At 38.3% G+C, this 18,180-nt stretch overlaps 2 protein-coding genes across 2 annotated transcripts; both read right to left on the bottom strand.

Annotated features, from left to right (window-relative positions):
- Window positions 1-8,255: 8,255 nt before the first annotated feature.
- On the bottom strand, window positions 8,256-10,591 carry LOC105838016 (glutenin, low molecular weight subunit). The gene is made up of 3 exons (XM_012683269.3): window positions 10,514-10,591; window positions 9,371-9,416; window positions 8,256-9,263 (listed from the first exon to the last, which is right to left on the bottom strand). The coding sequence occupies exons 1-3, from the start codon at window positions 10,523-10,525 to the stop codon at window positions 8,767-8,769; spliced, it is 555 nt and encodes a 184-aa protein (XP_012538723.1). The 5' UTR covers window positions 10,526-10,591; the 3' UTR covers window positions 8,256-8,766.
- A 3,717-nt stretch (window positions 10,592-14,308) lies between these two features.
- Window positions 14,309-18,180, bottom strand: LOC105838014 (alpha/beta-gliadin clone PW8142). The gene is made up of 5 exons (XM_012683267.3): window positions 18,155-18,180; window positions 16,179-16,308; window positions 15,609-15,866; window positions 15,238-15,520; window positions 14,309-15,103 (listed from the first exon to the last, which is right to left on the bottom strand). Exons 1-5 carry the CDS (start codon window positions 18,164-18,166, stop codon window positions 14,521-14,523), a joined length of 1,266 nt encoding a protein of 421 aa, XP_012538721.2. The 5' UTR covers window positions 18,167-18,180; the 3' UTR covers window positions 14,309-14,520.

Below are 18,180 nucleotides of genomic sequence, written 5' to 3'. Positions count from 1 at the left end.
GCATATTTTACTTTTTTTGATGATTCTAATAAAACGTGTTATCGAAACTTTTACATTAATTACATTTCATAAAATTTATATCAAAATTGTAAAAAAATTTTAATTAAAATTTTTAAAATACACAATAATTTTCTATATAAATTTTAATTAATGTCACGAAAATGATATATATATCTTCCAACAATAATGTAAATAGTACAAATAGTGATTGTTAAATTTAAAATTACCAAACTTGATTAAAATCGCGAATTCCACATGGTTACGCAAATCAAGCTCTCCGAGGGCGACGAGGGATACGTGTGTCACTTAAGGAACAGAGAGGAGCGATATCGCAGCACCCAATTAACATCTCGATTTAATAAAACCCTCGAGCCGCCGTATGTTACCATTTCCCGCACAAAGTATCTATCAACTAAAGAAAGAAAGACTGAGAGAAAGAGAGAGAACCCGCTTACTCTCCCCTGCACCCGTGAAGCCTACTCTCGTAATCGAGGAGGCCAACGCTCTTCAGCAAGTAACACTGTAACATTTCCGGGCGAGTGAATAATAATCCTGGGATTTCTCTGAACAATAACGAGCCACTCCGGTGGCAACAATGACGATAACAGAGAGGCGGCATTATAACGTCACAGGTCTGTAGGCCTGGTGCTGTGGAATTCGTCTGGTTGAAATAAAAGCTGTGTTTCCACAACGCATATGAACAGCACGCCTATATTGATACGCGTACCAATACAGAGAACAATTTTTTATATATCTAGTGAAATTATATGGCTTCAAAACAACTTCTACGGTTAATTTATTTGTTTTTAATATAATAACCTTTATAGAAATTTATTAAACGGTAATATTAAATTGGCCAAGCATAATTTACATTAACAACATTGCTTTTAATACTCAGAATAAGTAATTAATCACCGATCAATTTAATACTGACAGGATTTCAGCGTGTACAGAAATCTTACAATTTATATTATAATTTTCTTTACAATTATATAGTAAAATTAAAATAAAGGAATTTATTAATTCAAAAGTAATAACAAGAATTTGTTCAGCAGTTTAGAGAATAGTTGCGATGAAATTTCGCAAAGATTACTGACGAGTGCAACTGATCGTGCCTGTACATATGCCAATTTGTGTGCGAGCGGTTTCCACCGCGGTGAAGTATCGGATCAACACCTTGCCATCCCGGCCACGATGAAAACACACGGCATACACAGTTCGCGAACGCGCGACTCATTCCGGAGAACAATGCCGGAAAGAATAACACCGATCTCCCATCGTTCGCCTCCGCCGATCTCGGTACGTGTATCGTATCGTATAAGTAACAGTAACAAAACGCGATTGGGGCACAATGGGGCGACGATGTAATTGCGCCCCACGGTGGCGACTGGTACTCGTACGTACAAAGAGCACTCGACTATATGTTACAATCTCGATTTCGTCGCCGATCCTCGAAAGCCGGAGACGGCATCAGAAAGAGAAGAAAGAGAACAAGAGCGAGAGAGACAAAGAGAGAGGGAGAGAGAGAAAGAGAAGCCCAGAGAGACTGCGTCAATGCCGCTCAAGTGATCTCTTACGAATTGCGCTTTGCTTTGTACACTATTGTTGGCTTTGTTTTGAGGTAACAAAATAGAAAACGCGCTCCATGTGCGACCGCCATTCTAGTCAATTACCAACCATGTAATCCCCCAGATAGATCCACTAAAGTTTGACGTTTTTCCAAATTCTCAATCAAATGATGCCTTTGCAATTTAAATTTAAAATCTTTTTTCTGTATAACATATTATTTTCAAACTTCTCTTAATTCTAATTTTGCCTTTTGCAACTAGTATTCATTCGAATTTTGACTCTGAAATTAGATGCAAAAGACAAAATAAAATCGTCCAACTTTCGTAGTTGATTAGAAGAAAGAGAATAATTCTAAGAAGCCTTTAGTATTTAAATTTCACTAACTTTTAGCTGGTATTGTGAAAACCTTTTCAAATCACTGCACTAAACTAGCATCGTCTCAATTTGTCCTCATACCGGTGGCAATCAAGAAAGACGAGAGAATAGACGATTCAAAATCGGGCACGCCCCGTACCGTTACGGATAGGCCCCCGATATAATTTATTCGGACAATAAGCATGCGTCTAACAGGCGCTCTACCCTCCGCCGTGCCGCGAGCATCAGTGTCAGGCACGGTGATGAGCCTCTCAATGACAGCGACCAACATAATCTGTTCCCATCAGCCAAGTAGACATAATGGACGCATCAGCAGCGGGAAGCGACAATGGGGGCCGGATAGCATTTTACAGGAGCGCGCAGTGGTTGCGCTCAGAATTGACGGGGGTGGTAAAGGGAGGGTGACTAGTGGTAATCGTCCTTCCTCCCTCCACTCGCGCGGGCTGTGGGGTGAGACTGTCATCATCGTCGTCGTCGTCGTCGTCGTCGTTGTCGTCGTCGTCGTCGCTTCCTAGCGGCATGCTTGAAACGCGGATGCACGCACGATAGCGCAACGCGACGCATTCGGCCCACCTTCGGGCACACGGCGCCGTGGCATCGCTTTATTAAATTCCTGACGCGAAACGTGCCCGGCACGTGCAAATATTCGCTCGTGGAGAGCGAGACAGCGCAATTTCGGGGTGCTTGCTCGCGCGACCGACGCGCTAAATTCAACCGAGTCGCGAGAAGCCGTGCCGGAGTCGCGGGAACGCTTCCAGCTGCCGGCTTCCCTCCGTTGCCCCGATGCGATCCTGCAGAACAAATGATTATAGACAAAATCCCCGTGCGTACGGTATTCTGAATCGCCTTTAATTACTTTTATGCTAAAGAGGGTACATGGATAGATAGAAGATTTGTGAAAAGAATTAGCAATACTTTTTAATAATAAATATTCTTTGTAAAAATGTAATGGACAGTATGAAATTGTCTAGTAATTAACACTTGTTTTAAGTATTAAAAGCACCATTGTTAGTATTTTTAATATTAAAAATAAGTAATAATTACTGATAATTTAATACTATCCAGTATTACACTTTTTATAAGAGATTCCTCTGTATATAACGTTTTCATGCGGACATGTAATATAAATTGTTTTAATACTAATTACATTACATAAAACAATTTCTATCTATATATATATATATATCATATATTTTACAAAATTAATATTAAATGATATCGAAGATATATACGCTGCGCCAAGCTGGCAACGACTTACATAACTGTAACTACATCATGGAAAATGGATACATATTATTTCTATATAAACAGGTCGGATCAGTTTTCAGTGATAATATGCTAATTACGCGAGAGTTTATTATAATTAACTTACACCTTAACAAAAAATATATATCTTATTAAATTAAAATAATAAAAAATCAATATTAACAATGTATATGAGGCGTACTAAAAAATGTTTTAATAATTGAAAAGTAGAAATAAAAAAATTAGCAAGCCATCTATAAAATATTTTAAATCTTTAAGGAATATTTTATTATAATCGATATCCAATTTTACTTGTTTATAAATCAAATCACATACTTGTCTTGCCGCAAGAGAAGAATAATAAAACTGTGATGGTTAACGTTGTAATTTAGTTAATTTAACGGACATCACGTACTTGTCAACACAGTATTCAGATTGACACCGCGGGGAGCTGACAAGTCAATTTTCTTTTGATATAGTGTTTAAGATGGCTAAGATAGATTGTATTGAGTTGTAGTTTCTACAAGCTTTTCAAATTCTTTGTCCGATTAATTGATTTCTATCGTCAAGTTTTGAAAAAGACAAGAAATGTAACGAACAGAACACCAATCCCCTCAGGAAAAGAAGCTGACAAACTTTTTACGAAAGATAGAATTTCCACGAGAAGTCATTTGCTTCAAATTTAATTTAAATGAAAAACTGAGTTTAAAGTAAAATATAAATGTAATAAATAAATTTTTGCTAATAGTTTTCAATCCGATCAAAATAATCATTTTATTCTTTGTTTTTTTTTGTAGAAAACAAGTAAGATCAAATAAAAATATGTTTATTCGTAAAAGATTTACAAATCAGATATATCTCTTACAGTTATATTTTATTTTAAACATCTTATAAGAAAAAAAGGACATAACACAAAAAATATATAAAAATAAATAGTTTAATTATTAACTAACATTTCTAGAAATGGTTTATAATCAAATCATCATGTATTTGAAAATAAACGCCTGATAACGAGCTTGCGTGCTTTAATATCGCAATTTCTACCTCACGTGAGGTAGAAACGTCACACGATACCGTGACAGCTTTTCAGAAATAGCCTTTCTCCTTGTGTTACGACATCGGCGTTCAAAGGACCGTGTACCCAGCGTCGGGCGCGCGTTTAAGAAGCTAAAAAAGCACGTGTATGCGACAGACAATTATGAGACCGGCTATGACGACTTAAGACCACATGAAGGATCACGCACGTCAGCCCACGATACTCGGGCGAGAGTGCGGGCCCCCTTTCACAATGGCTGACTTCGTAAGGCAAAAATCAGAAAGTTAGGCCCCCCGATCCCGTGCCGCATCTCTCGGCTGCGAGCAGAGGGAGAGCGAGGGACTAGCGAGCGGGCGAGCGAGTTTCCGAGGGATGCGCAGCTGTCATAGAGAGTGCAGCGATTGGCCGCTACCATTAGTCGGCCATGCTGAATCTTTCCGGTCTGGCTTCTCCTCACAATGGTGCTGAAGACTTGGAACAGGGTCAGTAACTCCGCTAAAGATCAGGGTTGCCCAATAACATCGCTCTCGTACCCGCGAGCGTTTCGTTATTCATTGTTCGGCTGACAATATCGTTTGTCAACCCGATAAAATTGGTAGGATCAACGTCGAATTAATTGTCCGGAGATTTGTCCCCTAATATATAAAGTAAAAAAATTATCAAAATTGGAACATTTTATTTCTTATAATTTTACTTTTAAATATTATAAGACCCAGTTCCACAACCGGAGTTTAACTAACCATGTTCAGGAAATGAATTTGTTATATACAAAACAAATTCTCCTATTGGTTAATGTTAATTGAATTAAACTGGGCCTTGAAGATTTTTTATATGACAAACATGAATATAAGTTTAATGCGTTCCCGTGCGTGTGGTATGAAAATCTTTCATACCCGCTGACACCCTTGACTGTTGCTAGTGACATACGGAATATTTCCCGTGTGGGACGAATGTGTCGATTATAACAAACAGAAACGCGGCGTGCCTCTGTTATTGAAATAAATCCCGTCATAATCATTGCTAACACTTCTAAAGGGAATCTGGAATAAGCTAGTAGTGGTGGGAGAAAATGGTCAAGAGGCGGAAAGAGAAGGATATAGGGTTGCTGGGGGCTCGTCCGCGATTGTCGGCCGCGTGTCGTCACCCTAAGGATTAAGCGCAATTATTGGAATCACTCCAGCAGACCACAACCCGTTTCACACGCTCCTTATGTCTTTTTGGGCTGTTATGAGAGCTTGATCTGTTGAAACATATTTTAATATTTCAAAAATTTTATACGCGGCCAGTTATCTTATAAATATAAATCAAAGGGTGAAAAGAAAATGGAGAATAACAAATGAAATATTACAGTACTCTAAAAAGAATATAAAGGTTAGATGTCCTGCAGTTATAGGTGTCTTGTTTATTAAAAATATCGACCTTTCCTTTCTCACATACTTGTGAAGAAATAATCATAAGGCTTGTAAGTGAATGTGCAGTTGAACGAGCTACATTAAAATAGTATAACGAGGTAACATTAATCGCGGTTTGTGCCGGAATTTACAAGGTATCGAATATACAAGGTGTTCTCTTTCAATATTAAATCTTTATCTGCATTTATTATTAATTTAATAATAAAAAAATTGTATCTTTTAAATTACTTTTATATTAATTAAATAAAATAAATAAATAAAATACGTAATAAGTTATTATTATTTGTAGTAACATACGTGATATTTATACCGATCTAAAAATAAGTTTTGAAACTTTAAACGTTTACAATTTAAATAGTAAAAATAACATACGGTATCAACTTTTCAATATAATTGTTAAAGATTAAGATATATGTTTTAAAATGCGAGACATTCAAGACACTTCATATCGCTGTAATGTCTCGAACTGAATATGTCTCGAAATACTCTCGAACTGAAGTGGTTGACATATCTCTCGTCGATGAAAGCCACGAAAGCCGATCTCCTCTCTCTTTTTCCTCACATTGCCTCGGTGAAGGAAACGTGACACCCGTTAGCACCGTTGCGAAATTCGCAGGCGAAAAACGTACGTTTCAGCGAGCCGAGATACGTACACCTATATCGCGTTAGCCTCGTAATTAGCTGCACAAAAGCCATGCAAAGCGCATGGTCTATATCTACGAATGAAATGCTAGCCGTCGCAATTTTTCTCGATCACGCTTCGCGGACCGGCTCCGTTAAGTACGGTTATTTTGCAATGTTTTTTTCTCGGTTGTATTCACCTCGGCGTGCACCCAATATTAAACATAACAGTTAGAATTCCTTTCAAAGAAACGAAAGTTCCGATTAATTGTTAGTTTTTCTCTTTGTTAGCATTTTACTACAATTATATTGACACTTTGAAATTCATACGCGCACGTGTGTGGTAAACTATAAACTGTGCAATAAAATTTGTAATTCATAAAGTTGCTAAATAGCATGTGACATTTTTATTTTATTTTAACTATAGACTAAAAAGAATAAAATGTTGCCAATAAAAAAAAGTTACGCGAGTTCAACGGGGATTAATGTAAGCGTGTGTGTTGTTCCTACAGTAAATGCAATGCAAAATTATACAAACAATACAAGGGATATAAATCCTTTACACTTTGCGGCAAATGTTTTGAGAACACATTTCTCAAATTGTCGAGCGCGACTCTGCAGCTTTCGTCGGTAAATCTGTGATGCTTGATGGATGCATTCCACGTACGCGCGTATATGTACACGTGGTGTCACAGCCTAACCGCTCGTCACCCCTTTTGGATGCGGCTTGGGTTTTGGCTTGCTATAACTCCGATAATTATGTTACCAATGCGTCGAAGGACAAAGAGCTCTTGAGCGACATGGATGGCTCGCTCGCTCGCTCGCTCGCTCGCGAGCCAAAAGAGACATGGTTGCTTGGTAGCCCAGCTGCCGGTAATCCTCCCTTTGTAATTTGCCTCTATGACCCCCTCCCCCCTCTTCTTCAGTGGCGTCGATTTTTTTTGTGGACCATTCCCCGTGCGTTTTCCAATAATTTTTAGTCAATCGGTGCCATTTTTGTTATAAAATTCCAATTCATCCTGCTTTTACTAATGTAAGTACAACTATATCAGTAAACGACTAATCACAATGTAAAATAGATTACAAAAATAAATTGGATAAAGTCTAGTACTATCTATATAAATAATTTGTTACATATAGAATGTGACGTTATATTTTAGAATGCTCAAAATAATTACAGCCGCGTTCTACGGTGGAACGAAAAGTAAATTATCTTGAATATTTTGAAACAAAAAAGATACCAAAAATATTCTCTTTTTACGAGAATAAATTTTCTTTGCGAGCAAATAATCACTGAAGATCGCATTCGCAAGGGGGTCCCCAAACGGTCTACGCCAATGACGAGCGGTTGATGTCACCGTGGCCGTGCCCTCCGGATAATAGAGTCCGCGACTTTAATGGACTCGCTAATCCTCTTCCCTGTTTGTCGGCGAGGGGCCACGCATTCACGGGATGCACGGAGGTAAGAATCGGCAGCGAGGGGGCAGGGAGGAGAGTGCAGGACGGGGGATGGTGTGACTGCGGTGCGTGCGCCTCACGTATCTGGGGTACACGAAGTGAAAACTGCATTCGTCCGTGCGGGCCCGTCACGGAGGGGGGAGGGGGGATGAAACGCGCGCAAGGGGGTGATCTCTCCGGCCTGATCCCGGAGTGGTGACGCGCAGATACGCCCCTCGGTGCGGAACCATCGGTGCGATGATACCCTCGGATATCTCGACCGAGTTATGAATCGTACGAGCGTTTTCTCCGCTAACTGCATTTCTCTATCGACGGAAATACGTTTTCGGCTAATATTCATTCATTGGAACAAATTTGGTTTGAAGAGACGCAAGATGGCTGTCTCGACGGTCGTAAGTGGCCGGTAGATCCGCAAGGGACGATAAAGGGGTGCATAATTAAACGACAAACATATGTCTCAAAGTTGACATAAACGGCGACGGTGTAAGATTACAATCGTCCGAAAGCGACGATTCGAGATAATAAAACGATTTGCATGGTTTCTAGGTCGAGAGGAATTCGAATGAAATTTATTTATACAAATTTTCTTCCTACAATCCTCATAATGATACACATTATCATAATTTATGTCGCTATGAAACTCTCGATGCGATTGTGAAACGAACGAAATGATGCGTGAAGTGAAAGTGAAATTAAATGTTAAATTGAATGTAAAATGTAGCGAGAATTTTTATAGGGCTATAACTTTTAGCAAAAATTAATATTTTTTTTTTTATTGTTAAAATAAAAACTGAAACAGAGACTAAATTTGTAACAAAAAATCAACATACAGACTGTAATAAAATATTCACTTAGGGAAAGAATGAAAAGTATCTTTACGTAGAGATTACGTATAGAGTGCATCCATTGTAAAATCTGATGAATGAATGAAATGACACGTTAGGGATGATCGATGACGCTGGAAAAGGAAGGATCGATGCTGCGGTGAAAAGGGAACCGCCCGATGTCTTACGGATATCGTCGCCCGTCCCGACGTCCTAATTAGGCAGATTATCCTTGACGTTGTCCTTGCGGGATCGCATTAGGCAGGTTCTGCTGGATCTGCACGAGCTGTTGGAGCTCCGGCGGCAGATTTCTGGAATACTGATAATTGGGCTGGACGGCCTGCTGCTGCTGCGGAAGCGACAGTGGTCGCGGCTGCGGCTGCTGCTGCGGCGCATAATTGGAGCGGTATTGCGGGTTGTATTGTTGCTGAGCGGCGGGTGGCGGACTGTACTGGGCTGGTCTCACAGGAATCTGCTTGTAGGTCGGCTGCTGAGGCGCCTGGCCTACTTGTATGTTCGGTCGATATTGGGAAATCTGGTTCTGCTGCAGCACTTGGGGCTCGATGGGCGACGCGGGCGCCAGATTCGGCACCGGTTGCGGCGGAAGATGGACGATCGGATCGCGATACTGCTGCGCGGCCAGTATCTGCTTGATCGCCGCCGGTGCCTGATTGTAGGCTCGATAATTGGGCGCTAACTGCTGCGCTTGTCTACGCTCCCGGACTAGAAACAAATGCAAGTTTTCAATTATCGGCGTAAACTTTAAATTCATTGTTATTCCATGTAGGGAATGAAGGAGACGCAAGATATCCGTTGAACTTGTTACTCACCGTGGAATCCCGTTGCCAGCACGGGCGTCACAACGAAAATCAGGAACTGGAAAGAAAGCGACAATATGTCAAACGACACTAACGCGTTTTTTGCACGCGAAAAAGAAAGCAAGACATTTTGAGAAAATACAGATTTGAAAATGTTTCTAAAATTTTGGACATTCTAATAACCAGCTTGAAAGTCTAAAATTATTTGCAGACCTATATCTATAGTTATAAATATTTAAATGCTTCAACAAAAGTTCTATCCGTGTAAATATTTTTCTGTTGTAATGGAAGTCGGAAGAACGTACCCGATTTTTTCTACATTTCAACGTAAAATGGAAATTCTTAAAAAGTTTTATTTGCAAGACACGAATAGGATTTCTTAGCTGAAATTAATTATTCATACATTGGCACCGTAATTTGCATCGCGAGAAATGTATCAATCGTATTCAGATATGTAAATTTAAATAGATCACCGCATACTTGCTTAATGAAGCTTGATTCATGTCGGAAGAAATGCAATGTGACATTTTCCAAGCGTGACGATTGCGTGCAAAGTATCTCGATATATTATATAATGAACCTTGAATTATAAAATAAAAACAATGTCGATTTTGTAATAATATTATTTATGAAGTTACGTTAACGGTCTTTGTAATTCAAATTGACGATAAGATAACACCTCGAAGTTTCTTTAGATAAAATGGAATTCTTATAACATATTGGGGTTCTTGACAAAAAACTTCAGAAGATTCATAAATTTCAAAAGACAGTTATGTACTCCGAAATAAACGTAATACCTTTGCGCAAAAAAAAAATAAAATAAAGAAAGACCATTGAATGCGAACGTTTAATACGGTCGACTATTTTTGTTCTCGGAAATGGCGATACTTGACACGTTTTTTTTATCACTTGACGATCGACGAACGATAAAGTTTTGCTTCTCTCCTTTTTATTTTTCTTTTCCTCTTTACGATTACGCGGGAATAAAACTGCAACGATTTTACGATCGACGCGAGATTGGAAAGCAAAAGCGAGCACTTTGCTCGGCCGCTCCGCGGAGCAGGCACTCTGATCGGCACTTTCTCCCCGTGGAATCGCACGCGCGCGCGCGCGCGAGATTTTTCGGAGTTTTCGCGTTCGCGTATATAGACTTACGAGAAATCTCATGGCTGCTGAACGACGATATCCTATAGGGCAGCGGGACAAAACTGGCGGCCGCGTCGCGACGCACTTCTATATGGGGCCCGGTCGTCGCGGGCCGAACCGCGTACCGTCGGCCACCACCAGCTTTCATGGTTGGACGGGTTTCAACCGATTTTTTTCGCGTGCAAATCTCCCCGCCTGCCGTCATGTAATCCAACGCAGCGAGCGAACGCGTGCCCCGTGCCTAGGTAGCTGACCACCACCGCCAGTTACGCCAGGAAGTGACCGACGGCAGCGGTACCAGAAAAGTCAAAACGATACATGTGATACCTCCTTCGTATACGATGAAATACAGAGGACTAATTTTGCTTCACAGAGTTTTTACTTAATAAAATTATTAACAAATCATTTATTTGGAATTAATATAAATTAGCAAATAGTTATAAAAGAAATGAAATATTATTAATTAGAAAAAGGTTTTTTATTATTGTTATTAATAAATTAATTTTGTGTTTTCGAAAAAGTAATATCTACATTGTCCAACAAATTTCATTATGCATATACCAATTACATTGTGTACTGTGTATAAATTACATAATATTTATTAAATTGTTTTCAATTTTTATTTATTATATTTAATATAAATTATTCAAAAATTTATTTAATATGAATTATTCAAAATTAAAATGTTGCTTTTAATATTTAATAATTTACCAAATCATATTTTCTATTATATTAATATTACGTTGTGTATGTAGAAAAATAAACACGTGCTTTTTTTAAGCACTGCATTTTTAATGACTGACAGTGTAAATTTTGTAAATCTCACGTTATTCGCCGTTGATTGACAACAACAGAAAAGAAAACGCAGTAGTTTAATAGTTCCTTTTCTAGAAAATAAACAAATACGTGTAATATGTAGCACGTGACATGAAACGTGAAGCAAATTACCTTTTCATAATTAACAAGATAGCAGCGATAGTAAGTTCTTTTCTCTCCCGCGTGAAATTTAATATCCCTCTCATACAAGATTTATGTAATTCCACATTACATCGTAGATTACACTGATACCGTTACGTGAAAGTGGTTCGACCGTGTCTCTTTTCCTGTGTTTTCCTCGCAACCGTGCTGAACCTCGAATTTTACAACCGGAATTTTGCTTGGCTATCGAGTCATTGACTATAGCGAACTACATTGTGCATTATGTCATCGATTATTTTCGAACTACGTGAAAGTTGTTCGTTTCTCGGTATATAGTTATAGCTCTCTGCATATCAATCTCACTCATAACTTTCTTTCTTTATTTATCCTTACAAGCAAAACACTACTAATTATATTTATTAACTGCTATTAACTCTCAAAAAATTTTCTGAATATTTGTCCAGAGTTCGATATCTATAGCTTTCTTCAGCCATATTCAATTTGTTATTTTTTTTTTATTTCTACATTAACAACTAGTTATAATAATATCTTTTAACAATCGCTGTATTTTAGTTTTCAAAGAGATTGTAAATTATAATATTTTTCTGGCTACTACATTATAAACACAAAGCATTATTTTAGAAGACTATCAATCTCACTGTTATATATACTAACATAAAAGACTTGTAGTCGGGAGTACATGTCGGTTACTCGCGAACTCGACGTTCAAGATGGAAATGGTAACATTCCACGTGCTCGACGAATGAACGAAGGTGTACAGTGATAGATATCTGTATTCCGTAGAAAGGTACACGTATACACTACATCCAGTCACGTAATGGCCGGCACTGATATAGGAAATGAATACACACGCGTCGCTTCCGTATTCGCTGCAAGTCATAAATCGAATGCATCGTTTTGCACAGCTACGACCTAGCAAGAAAAATTCGATTAATATTTTTTAAATACTAATCATATATAAATCTTTTAAACATTATTTAATGTCTTATAAATATTTTAAAAATAATATTTAATAATATTACTTTACAAATATTTTAAACATATTTTTAAAATATTTATTAAAATGTTTTTTAAATGTTATATTAAACGTTATGCCATAACATCTAATAAACATGTTTAAGATATTATTTAATAATATCGCTATTCAAATATTTTTAAAGTATTTTGAAAACCTAAAATTTTATCGAATAATTTCTTTTTAAAAGACATAAATTGATAGGTTGTCATCGAACACAATTTGCCACAGTTAAATGGAATACGATATAAAGTGTACAATACCTAATTTGACAATGAGATCGTAGCCGTGGGCCCGCAATATTTACGGTATCAGCTAAGACATTACTCTCTCCTCACTCTGTCCTACTTATGTGCACTCCGAAAGGCATCTCTCGTCGAATAAAATATAGACACTTTGTATACTGTGCATATTTGAAATCTATCTATGTGAAATATATACAAATTTAAAAATATATTTAAAAATAAATTTTTTTTTATCTAATTATTCATAAACATTAAGATTCAGATAAAAGACTTGAACGTATTTTTGATCTACTCGAATATAGTTTTCAGTTGAAAGATTTAATTCAATTACTTTGAATAGTTTAGACTTAGACAATTCGAATTTAAGCAATAATCGATTTATAATTATTATACTTAAAGTTTAGATAGTTCGGAGTTAAATAAAAAAGATTGGAAATATGTTGTCACCTTCTGCGATATTCTGTTTTATAGTCCGTTTTAGGGTCAATACATTAAAATAATTAATTGATCCGAAATTTGAACTAGGTTTGTGTAATTTTAATTTTTCGACCCGAAAATAGCGTAATTTATGAACTTGGTAACAGGGACCAGTTTTGCTGATACATAATTGCTGATGTGTAATTGAAATAATTAATCTTAAAATTAAAAAGGATTAATTAATATATTTATTATACATAGCATCAGTGCCACCCATGTACTAATGAACAAGTATCATCTTCTTTAAGATGAATCTAAGTAAATTATTGCTCTATCAAAATTTGCTGCCTCTCGTATGTTGCCACTCATGTGCGACGTACATTCTGCACACGCGGTCAAATAAAAATTTATTTTAGTAAAATAATTTTATATTCTTTATATTTACAAATAAATGTTTAAGTACTTTCTCTGTATTCATAATTAATTTTAAAATGTATTATATATCTTATAACACTGTTACAAATATATATATTCTTTCAAATTCGGTCTGCACGTATTGATATCCAAATTAGATTGAAAGGAAATAAACATACTTTATAAAAATATAATCGTAAATATTTTATTTAAAAACATCTATAAATGTAAGTATAAAAAATAGTAACATAGATAAATTTATTACGTATATTTTTACTTTAAATGTGTATTAATATTCGTTTGAATATATCTTATTTTATCTCATTGTAATATTTCAAAACTTTCAGTTATATATGGTCTATAAGAATATATTTTCTAGAATGCAGATTTCATAGAGTATTAAACCGTAATAGAAAAAGAATTAAACCGTAATAGAAAATTTATTCTCAAAATATGTTTTTATGTATTAGATAAAATCAAAGAAAATTAACTTTAATATTAAAATCCAAGTTTAAAAACTTACCAAAAAAGAATAACTATATCTATTTTATATCATAATCGAAATTAATATTAAATTTGATTTATTTAAAAACCGTTAATTATTGCATTCTGTGTGTGTGTGTGTGTGTGTGTGTGTGTGTGTGTGTGTGTGTGTATTCAATAGATTTTCATTATTCAACAAATAGCGCATTAAATAGAATATTTCTTCTCTTTTGCTTTAAAAGGACGAAACAAATTTTAAAAAGTTTTTAAACTTTTTTTTTGTTGTAAACTTTTTTATAAATTTAATAAATAAATTCTTAAAATAAAGGCAATGTTTACGCTACCTTTGTCTCAAAATAAATTTATTCTTTTTATAATCAAATATATTACAAAAATCTCGAGCGTATTTATCACATTATAAAATAGAATCTTCTCCTGTCAGAAAGACTCGTTCTACCAATCAAACAAAAAGACATTACAATGAATATGCCTTCTTAAAGTGATCAGTACTGATTCTCGGTGACGGGTCTCACGCCAGGTTGCTGCTGATTATAGCCGAGTTGCTGATACTGCTGATTCTGGTTGTACAAAGGCTGTAAGTTAGCCTGCGTATATGCGTTAGGTTGACCCTGGTAGGCGCCACTCTGACCTTGATACTGCGCTTGTTGTATCGGTTGCTGTGGCAAAAGCTGCTGCTGCTGCTGCTGCTGCTGTTGCAGTTGTTGCTGCGGCGCATCTACGGGTTGCGGCACGTATGGCTTGTCAGGACGATACACGATCTGATTGGCGATGATGTTGTATGGCGTTTGTGCTTGGAATTTCAACAGTTCGAGCAAATGATTCGGCAAATTGGTTGAATAGTGAGGCTGTGGCTCCGCCGGCGGCTGGGATATCCTGCGATACTGCGGCTGCTGATGTTGCTGCTGAGCCTGACGTTTGCTTCTGGGATGGCCGCGTGACTTTTGACGCGGTGTAGATGCGAGCACGGGCTCCGGTAAGGGTGCAGCTGCCGCCTCCTGTGCCAACTTCTGGAGATGTTCCCGGACCGCTTTCGATTGAGCTTGTATCGCAGCCTCTTCGTCGAATCTGCGATTCAATTAAAATCATTGAAATTACATATCTCGGTTATAGAACGACATTAGATGATATCTTGCATCAATAAAATACTGTGAAATAAAGATGTAATCTCATATATATTCAACGTCCTTATTGCTGCGTACCTGTACGGTTCCGGAATTATGTTGATGTACGGAATTTGCTGCTGGAACTGGAGCAATTGCTGAATCTGCGGCGGCGCGTTGGCGTAAGGCTTGTAACTTGGCGCTCTTTCCGCAACTTGCGGTTGCGGTTGCGGTTGCGGCTGCGGTCGTGCTTGGTGCGCTCGCTGTCGGGGCGCGGCCGCTCGCGAAACCGGAGCCGCGGCTTGCGTCTGTGCGTACTGTGGCTGTGGCTGAGCTTGCGGACGTGCTTGACGGTCGTACGACCTCCAGTTTACCCTGTAACCTTTCGATGCACATTCACGTCAAATCGATTCGGGTATGTTCGGATACAGCATGATCAAGTTCGTGAAACAAAGCTTGGCGAACAGTACCGCTGGGATCGTTGTACTGAAGCGCCTTCCCGTTAATTTGGCTATTATCGTAAGCCTGATTGGCATCATATGCTCCCTGGATTGCTACGGGTTGACCGTATCGATCGATCGGACCTTGTACATTGTAAGTGGCCGATCCACCATCCGTGGGTCCTTGAATCTGGAAATTCGAGTGCCCGTCCGTAGCACCCTGGATCCTGAAGTTGGTATTACCGTCAGTCGCGCCTTGAATGGTGAAGTCTCCCGGTCCCCCTCCCTCTAAAAATTGAGCACTCAAGGATGTAAAACGGATATTGTAAAAGGATCACGTGAAACAAACACATAAAGAACTATGAAGTTATATTTATTTTAACCTAAAGTCTATGTAGATGCTTTATTTCTCTCTCAATGTTACAAATACAACTGTAATAGTTAAGAAGTCACAAAAAATAAATATAAAAAAATTGTGTGTTTACTTTAAAATAATTATCGATTTTTTTTAATGTACAAAATGCTGGCAAAAAATGAAATATTCTAAAGGACAAATAATCGTACTTTCTGGTCGCATTGTCTGCGCTTAGCTGCACTTACCACTCGCATCTGTATATTCGATTCCTTTCTCTTCGCTGAACTTAAGACCCTGAGCCCGGCGGTGTCCGTCGCTAGGCCCCTGTATTGTGAATTCAGCCAGGCACATGGGAAGTGCCGTCAGCAATAAAACCTATAACAAAAAATTCATAACAGATTTTCATGATAAAATACGATTATAGTTCATACGTGGAAAATAAATTAGGTATCGCTAATAACGGAGAAAGTTGATTACGCAAAGGACGATTAAAATTATTCATTTATCACATGAACTAACAATCGTTATAATTATTTTTTCAACAATTCAACTTATTGTTAATAGAAGATAGAATTATATTTTTTTCATTATTATACAGATCTCTTCAATCATCATAATGAAACAAAATGTAACGCTATTACATTCAAACGTTTATCTCACTCTCAACGTTAAGTGCTTTTGATTTCGCAACCAGACGATTAAAGATCATTATCTAATGCGCGTGGCACTAAACCTGAATCTGTCTTACGGCACATACTATGTGGCACATATGGCAACGTATCGAGCAACCTGCACCGGGAAGCTGGAAGGGAAAGTCCGAGCGCATGAATCTTTAATCACGGTAATCGGGGAAAAAGGTGAAGCACGGTTGCCGGTGTAACATTCGCGATCGCGAGACGCACTCGAGCCCGTTAGGAACGCGGCCGCGAGACAAAAACGCAGGTGGAACACAAAAAAAAGTGCGGGAGAAAAGTGCGAGTCGCGAACGAGCGAGCTAGGCTACACGCTCAGCGTAGAAAGCGAGATAGACATTAATCGCCCCCCCCCTCCCCGGACACGCCCGACTCGATTATTCAAAGAAAAAGACTTCGACTTGTTTCGAAAATGCCTGCGACCGGCTGTGAAACGGGACGAAATGTCGCTCCAGAATTGCAAATGAAACTCGCGGCACTATAAGTGCCGCGCAAGTCTTATTTCCGCGCGGAATGCGGAAACCGGGCGACATTTCGCGACACGCATGCTGATTATCGGGGTCCACATGTACATGTTCCCCGCGTTTAAGCGCCGGAGTCGCGAAGAAGGAAAAAATAAAATATTTTGCTTAAAATATCATAAGACAATATTCAATTTCAGTTTATATTTGCGTTTTTATATTATCACTTTCTCCCGAGTGCCCTTTCGTCTGGCTTAGCTGTGAGAGAAGAGAACATGAAAAAAAGACAATGAAGTGTTCGACAGAACAAACTACCGCGCTGAAACCCGATCCGCGAGCTTGCGACGAGATTGCGAAAGTTTGATAATTGGGTCGTGAAATGCACTCCCGGTGACAGCGGCAATTAAGCGTACGTATATTCCATTAATCGTCACCCACGACATCCAGCGACGCAATTAAGTGTACGATATTCGCCGTTCTTTCATTGTGAGGAAGACAAACGACTTCCCGTTTCCAAGGCTTGTGAGAAGAACGTATTCAGTTTTCGCGAAATAAATTCGACATTCAATTAACATCTGGAGAAGATATTCTGGCAACACGTGGCAATTGAGTGCACGCGACACACAGAGTTTCAGAGTCAAATCGTTCCGCACTTTTTTCCAGTTTTCTTAATGACAATAATAATCATTGTGAGACACGCGCTCATGTACATCTACGGAATTCACACAACAATTAGGCATCCGATTGGCGGATAATACGCGAGAGAATTTGCTCAACAACGAAAAAGCACGAACAAAAACTGCGTTAATCGAATCGATGGATAATTTATAATATCCGCTAATAACATCCGGTTTGCGTATCCGGCGCGATTAGGCGCACGCGACTTCGTCGTTTCGCCTCCATTGCCGAGGGGACACGCAGCGAATTCCTGAGAATGAGAAAGTCGTATAACGCGTGCGTTCTGCATTGTCCTCCCTATTTTTTAACTTGTCGCGTTCGAAGACTTTCGGGAGCTCGAGAGGAGAAAAAAAAGGACGAATGACACACACAAGACGGCTGCGTACTCACGTGCAATTTCATGGCGTGAAAGCTGG

This window comes from Monomorium pharaonis, chromosome 5 (genome assembly GCF_013373865.1).
Source record: "Monomorium pharaonis isolate MP-MQ-018 chromosome 5, ASM1337386v2, whole genome shotgun sequence".
In the NCBI taxonomy this organism is placed as follows: domain Eukaryota; kingdom Metazoa; phylum Arthropoda; class Insecta; order Hymenoptera; family Formicidae; genus Monomorium; species Monomorium pharaonis.
This window is presented reverse-complemented; position numbering and strand designations above follow the sequence as displayed.

Bases quoted from the DNA above. Each gene is read 5' to 3' on its own strand.
- LOC105838014 (XM_012683267.3), bottom strand. The intron at 15,867-16,178 runs GTAAGTGCAGCT...CTCAATTTTTAG, and splicing joins CGAATATACAGATGCGAGTG to AGGGAGGGGGACCGGGAGAC. The intron at 15,521-15,608 runs GTACTGTTCGCC...GTGCATCGAAAG, and splicing joins TCAGTACAACGATCCCAGCG to GTTACAGGGTAAACTGGAGG.
- LOC105838016 (XM_012683269.3), bottom strand. The intron at 9,264-9,370 runs GTGAGTAACAAG...ATTTGTTTCTAG, and splicing joins GCTGGCAACGGGATTCCACG to TCCGGGAGCGTAGACAAGCG.